The sequence below is a fragment of the Symphalangus syndactylus genome, chromosome 24 (genome assembly GCF_028878055.3).
Source record: "Symphalangus syndactylus isolate Jambi chromosome 24, NHGRI_mSymSyn1-v2.1_pri, whole genome shotgun sequence".
Classification (NCBI taxonomy): Eukaryota; Metazoa; Chordata; class Mammalia; order Primates; family Hylobatidae; genus Symphalangus; species Symphalangus syndactylus.
The window spans coordinates 43,587,976-43,594,925 of NC_072446.2; the positions used below are offsets into that span (position 1 = coordinate 43,587,976).

Consider the following 6,950-nt stretch of genomic DNA (forward strand, 5'->3'; position numbering starts at 1 on the left):
TTCCTCCAGCGTTATCTTTTATTCAACACTTTAGCTATACATCTTCCAGACTTCCATGGCAAGTCTACTTATCTTTAAGATACTACAATATCTTTAGAAAGGAAATCAGAATATATACGGGCTAGAAATGTGCCATCACTGACTCTTTTTAAAAATTTAATCTTTTTAAATGACTCCTGATCTTCCTTCTTCGAGGCACATTCTTTCCTCCACCTAAGCCTTCAGAAAATCAAGACATTCTTGCCTCTATTGAACGGATCAATGCATAGCTCACTCAGAGCGGATTTTTAAACTGGAGAAGGTGATCTGTATGCAAAGATAATAATTTGGGTAAAACCCCATTATCTAACCTGGTACTGACTGGCAATTAGCACTGAGGGCCTTAGACCACAAAACCAGGCCAAAAACAATCTGAACATTGTTTCCAAAGGATGATGTCCTCCCAATTGATCCATCATCTGTGACAAGCAAACTCAGGTTTTTGGTGGCTTTTATCCTTTCCTCTGGGTACATTTACAGATTTGGGTCAATAGGAGAGAGTGGTAAGCGGCATTAAAAAAAGAAAAAAAAGCATGGAAATCTCAAATTAAATACCACCATGAAAAATGTGGCCACATCTGTATAGCTTTGTTATAACCCAGTAGCATAAAATTATGCTGCACTCTTCAAATTATGTCATACACTTAAATGAGTTTCATGGAAGAAATGAAAATATAGACCATGATGTCTAAAATGCTTCAGTTATTCACAAATTACTGGGAGGTATTGCAGACCTATCAGAAACAGCAAAGGCTTTAGACCCAGCCGGGCTCTGCTGTTTCCCTGTGCGTGAATGTTCCAGGTTATTGAATCAGCCTGAACCTCAGCTCTGTCACTGTAAAATGGTTGCTCTGAGGATTAGTGACAAGAAAAACAAAACACAACAACAACAACGAAAACAACAAAAAACCCAGCAACCTCCAGTCATCCTCAAAAGAAGAAGAAATCCAATAGCCATAAAATTTCAATTTCTATGTCCAAAATGCTTTCTTCCCCATCCTTGATCTCATTTGGCCCCTTCTGGGCGGGGAGAGATGATTGTCCTTCTTTATCAGATGAGGAAGTTGAGGCGCAAAGAGATGACTTGTCTGCCCAGAATGAATTACGGCTGTTTCTTGGCAGAAACACAACAGCTTTCATCTTTTGGTCTGAATAAATAGTCCAAATTGCTTTTCTGACCCCAGACCCAGCCTTCACCTGTTCTGATCCCTGAGCAAGGACAGCGTGGTATTAGAGCTCCTCTCAGACTATAAATGGTGCACAGGGAAGCTCTGGGCTCTAGAAGTTTAGAAGGACATTGGTAGACTGGGGTGTCAGCAGAGAACAGTAGCCTGGGTTGAGCTGGGGGGACCCAACCCCTGCAAAAAGAGTTAAAGGAGCTACAGTGTGAGCCAGGGTGTGAGCAGCTGCAGGGCCTGGGGCTGCCCTTTTCAACACCTGTGGGGCCTCCCAGAGACGGAGGTTCAAGCTTTAAGGGAAGAAACAGGACCCATAAGCAGGAAAGCCAAGGAAAGTAATATTAAATCCAGCATGTGGCTGGGCACAGTGACTCACATCTGTAATCCCCGTGCTTTAGGAGGCCAAGGCGGGAGGATCACTTGAGGCCAGGAGTTCGAGGCAAGCCTGGACAACATAGCAAGACCCTGTCCCTGCAAAAAACAAATTCAGCATGAAAAATGTCCTGACCCTCACAGAGCCCACAGTGGGGTTGGGCTGTCCTGGGAAGCAGGGGCTGAACTGGAGTCGGGTCAGGGAAGTCACAGTGTTGTTGGCTGCTGCAGGGGGCCCCTTCCCCCTCGAAGCTGAGGTTCTCATCCACAGCACAGGATAAAGTCCTAGGACCATCCTGTGTATTGGGGGGCAGGGGGCGTCAGACACAATGTGTCTGGCACCTAGGAGGGCTAAATGATCTCCCCTTCTTCGTCCTCAGTGACATCACCCCCTGCACTCAGTCACCCTTCCCAGCCCTCACCAAGGTGCAGGTAGGGGCTGAGCAGCTGGAGTCCTGACTCGGCATCCCCTCTCCTCCATAGGTGCTGGACGAGGCTCGTGTGCAGAAGCCTGTGAACGTGCAGATGCTCTTCTCCAATCCACTGGATGAGCCGGTGAGGGACTGCGTGCTGATGGTGGAGGGAAGCGGCCTGCTGTTGGGTAACCTGAAGATCGAGTGAGTCCTGGGCCTCAGTGGCCGGTGCGGGAGGGCAGGAGGGGGCAGGGGGGCCCTCCAGATCCCCTGGGTGGGACAGACAGAGCTCCCTCTGACCTTGGGTTCTTTACTCTTTTGGGGGTCTTGGAACTTCAGAATCTGCTTTTACATTTGGTTTGGGGGTTCACGAAACTTGAACTCCTGAGAAGTCCAGGTCACCAGAGCTAAGAGCTGGCCTTCAGGGCTTAGAATATTTGGGAGATCATGGGACCCCCCTCCCGCTTCCCCTGCTGAAGTGTCCCAGGGCTGGAGGGGCCCCGTAACCCAGACAGACAGCTAGAGGGAGCTAAAGTAGCAGTGGCCTTGCCCAGTCTCCATCAGAACAGGACAAGAGGTCGCAGAAGGCCTGTCCAGCCCAAGGTCCATGTGTCTCATATCAATACTGATCTGTGCCCTCCCCATCAGCGTGCCGACCCTACGGCCCAAGGAGCGGTCCCGGGTCCGTTTTGAGATCCTGCCCACCCGGAGTGGCACCAAGCAACTGCTCGCCGACTTCTCCTGCAACAAGTTCCATGCAATCAAGGCCATGCTGTCCATCGACGTAGCCGAATGAAGGGCCCTGGTGGCCTCCCGTACAAACTTGGATAACACGGAGCAGGGAGAGCTCACCGAGCAATGAACCCCCTGCCCATGCTGTGCAGCCTGGGAAACCCTCTCCATCTCCCAAGGCTGCCAGACATGGACCTCCAGGCTCCTCCAGCACATCTCCCTCCCCTCTCCCCCAGGTTGGGGCTGGGTCCACCCTGTCCTATGACTCGATCACTTTTGCACATTCCCTGGCTGCTTCTCCTCAGGGCTGCCTGCTCTGTGAGCCCCACAGCCCTGCTCATCCCTCACGCCCTTCAATGCTGCAGGATGGACTGGCCCCTGACCCAGGGACTCTCCAAACAGGATACAGGAGAGAAGCTGGTCTAGACTGTTTGCTGATCCCCAACCTGCACGGGGCATTCCTGCTTCTCTCTCAGGCCACCACAGAGGACAGGGGATGGTTAGCCACCTGCCCCAGCACTCACACCCTAACTCAAAATAAATGTTAAGTAAGTGTGATCACACAGCACTCTACCTGACTGCTGTTGCACCTAAGGTGGTGAAGGAGAGAGGAGGCTGTGGCCGTGACTTTCTGGAGCAGGGAATAAATTTGAGGAGGCCACATTCTCTGTGTTTCAATGTCCAAAGGGAGTGGGCTTGATCTGCAAGGCTGTAGGTGCAAAAATAGGGAAACATTTCAAGCCAGTTTAGGAAAACTTTCTAACATGATGTCCAAAAATAGATGAGGCTGCCTTGGGAGGTAGCTCCTGGTCACAGAAGGCTTCAAACATTCTCTGTGTGGCTGGGCAAACTTTTCAGGCGTCTCTACATGCATCAGAGTGAGAGGGGACTTCACAGTTTTTGCTGGAACCCTCTAGCAGAGCTGGTTCCGGGGGTGGCCCAGCCTCTGCTCACACAGGGCTCCACACTCCTCTTATGGCCAGAAGCAAATGCATGCTTCCGCCAGCCACAGCGCTGTTAATTCAACCTGAACCTTCTCTGCCTTTATACACACTCTGATGGTTCCTCAGCCTTTGTCCCTTAAAATAACCTCAAGCAAATCCCATTAGCTTTCCTGTCGCTTGTGCTGACTAATCCCATTTTGACAACTCTGCCTCATTTTCTGAACTCAGGAGACCAGTAGAATCTAAATAGAAACCTCAACCTCACATCCAGCTCAAAGCTTCTCCCCTGGGTGCAGTGCAGGCCTTAACTTACGCCCGCAGAGGAGGCGCTGTCCATCTCTCACCTTCCTTCCCTTCCTTCCCTGAACTGGGGAGTTGCTTGATCCCTCAGAGTTGGAGCAGAGAGAGAAGAAGAAAAGTGACAGTCGTCTGTTTCACTGGTGCTGATGTAATACAGCCAATGATGGTCTCTGTGTCGCCAGTGTTTAAATGCAGGCTTTCTGTACTGCTTATTCAAGGCTGCAGTGAGCTATGATTGTGTCAATGTACTTCAGCTTGAATGACACAGGGAGACCCCATCTCTTAAAAAAAAAAAAGCAGTCAGTAAATTAGAGATTTGGGGTTGAATCACTCACCATCTAGCTGCCATGAACCCATCCTCATCCCATATTATCCCAGGCAATATGGATTGGGTACATCTGGGTGGATGCCCTCAAACATTTTGACTTCCAAACTCCTCTGGACCCTCAGAGCCCATAGACAGGCCTGGCCTCCTTCCTATTAAGATCCATTCACTTCTCTCCCCACCCCATGCCCCATATGGGAAGACACTGAAGAAATCTCTCCCCTGCAGCAGGAGCCCTACTCAGGATTTACTTCTGCCTCTTCTCTTGGCCTCCAGGATGATAAGTCATGTTAAGTTGCAGCGTAACTCAGTTGGGGATGTGCCATATCTGATAAAGAAATAAAGGGACTATAGTTCAAAGGATCCGAAGAACTCTGGGAGTGGATTTGAGGGTGCTTAAACAAGGAAGCCATAACATGAGCCTAAACAATGAAGAATTTATTGACTTGGGGCCATTCTTTTGTGACAAGAGATTTAACACCCAGGTGAGGATCCTGAGAGCTGGTGCAAACTGGCTTAGTGGCTCCAAACATCCGGAAGAAGTGATGACTTATGCTAAGTACAGTTGAAATGGCTGAGTTGCTATGCTGCATGATAGAAGAAAGAATTAAAAGGCTCAGGGAAATGGGTGTGCTGGTGTTGACATATTATGAGGGGCCAGGAGACATCTTCCAAAGGATTGTGTTCCCTCAGAGGGCCCAGAGGACCCACCCACCATTCACCAATGCCATCAGACACGAGCAGTGATAGAGGCATCAACATCACTAAGAAATTCAGTGGTGGCATCCCCTACATTTAAAGCAAAAATAATAGCAACATTGTAGAAATAAAATGTATGAAAATAATAACACAATGGCCAGGAAGGAAAACAAATACACTGATGTAAATTTATTATATAATACATGAAGTAATAAAATATTAATTGAAGATAGACTGTGACAAGTGAAAGATCTGTATTATAAACCTAAAGAAACCAGTAAAAGAAAAGAAGGCTGGCGTGGCGGCTCACACCTGTAATCTCAGCACTTTGGGAGGCCAAGATGGGTAGATCATTTGAGGCCAAGAGTTCAAGACCAGCCTGGCCAATATGGTGAAACCCCATTTCTACTTAAAAAAAAAAAAAATTATCCAGGCGTGGTGGCACGTGCCTGTAGTCCCAGCTCCTCAGGAGACTGAGGCAGGGGAATCACTTGAACCTGATAGGCAGAAGTTGCAGTGAGCCGAGATGGTGCCACTGCTCTTCAGCCTGGTTGACAGAGTGAGACCCTGTTTCAAAAAAGAAAGAGAAGAAAAAGAAAAGAAAACCGGCTGGGCATGGTGGCTCATGCCGGTAATCCCAGAACTTCAGGGGTCTGAAGCAGGCGGATCACCTGAGGTCAGGAGTTTGAGGCCAGCCTGGCCAACATGGCAAAACCCTGTCTCTATTAAAAATACAAAAATTACCTGGGTGTGGTGGTGCATACCTGTAATCCCAACTACTTGGGAGGGTGAGGCAGGAAAATCTCTTGAACCTGGGAGTTGGAGGCTGCAGTGAGCTGAGATCACACCACTGCACTCCAGCCTGGACAACAGAGTGAGACTCCATCTAAAAAAAAAAAAGAAAACAACAAGAAAACCCAGTTATCAATAATAAACTAACAAAGTAAACACAATGTAATAGTAAAGGATACTCAATTAATAGAAAAAGAAAGCAGAAAAGGAGAAAAGGGGACAAAGAATAGTTGAGACAGATTTTAAAAATAAGTAGCAATATGGTAGATTAAACCCAACCATACTAATAATCACATTAAATGTAAATGGCCCAAACACCCAATTAAAAGGCAGCTATTGTCAGATTGGATAAAAAAGCAAGACCCAACTATATACTGCTACAAAAAATCAAATTTGAATATAGAGTTGAAATTGGTTAAATGTAAAAGAATACAAATTATATACCATACAGATAGTAACCATAACACAGCTGGAGTGGCTATACAAATACTAAACAGAAGAGCCAAAGATTGTCACTTAAAAACAGAATATTTTTGAATGACAAAAGAATCAATCCATCAAGAATAAAAATTATGAATAGTCTCAATGTTCTTTGAATGCAAATTAATTAAATTAGATGGCAATAACATAAATATATCTGGAAGTCTCCAAACATTTGGAAACTAACAAAAAGACTTCTGAATAACCTATGGGTCAGAGGAGAAATTTTTAAAGAGAATTATAAAGTATTTTAAGCTAAAAATACAGCATATGAAAATGCATAGGATGCAGCAGAGGAAAATTTATAGCACTAAAATGTCTATATTAGAAACGAAAAAAAATCAGTGAACTCACCTTCCACCTTAGGCAGCTAAAAAGAGAAGAAATTAAACCAGGTTGGGCATGGTGGCTCACGCCTATAATCCCAGCACTTTGGGAGGCCAAGGCCAGTGGATTACCAAGGCCAGCAGAACCTGAGGTCGGGAGTTCGAGATCAGCATGACCAACATGGAGAAACCCCCGTCTCTATTAAAAATACAAAATTAGCTGGGTGTGGTGGCAGGCACCTGTAATCCCAGCTACTTGGGAGGCTGAAGCAGGAGAATCACCTGAACCTGAGAGGCGGAGGTTGCAGTGAGCAAAGATTGTGCCATCGCACTCCAGCCTGAGCAACAAG

At 46.8% G+C, this 6,950-nt stretch overlaps 1 protein-coding gene across 1 annotated transcript in view; it reads left to right on the top strand.

The window, feature by feature from the left end:
* The window catches only part of TGM3 (transglutaminase 3), a 52,186-nt gene extending 48,887 nt beyond the window's left edge, over nucleotides 1-3,299 (top strand). The window contains exons 12-13 of the mRNA XM_055265559.2: nucleotides 2,073-2,206; nucleotides 2,651-3,299. Coding sequence (XP_055121534.1) covers nucleotides 2,073-2,206; nucleotides 2,651-2,798 — 282 coding nt within the window. The 3' untranslated portion in view covers nucleotides 2,799-3,299. The remainder of the gene's footprint in view (nucleotides 1-2,072; nucleotides 2,207-2,650) is intronic.
* Nucleotides 3,300-6,950: the final 3,651 nt, after the last annotated feature.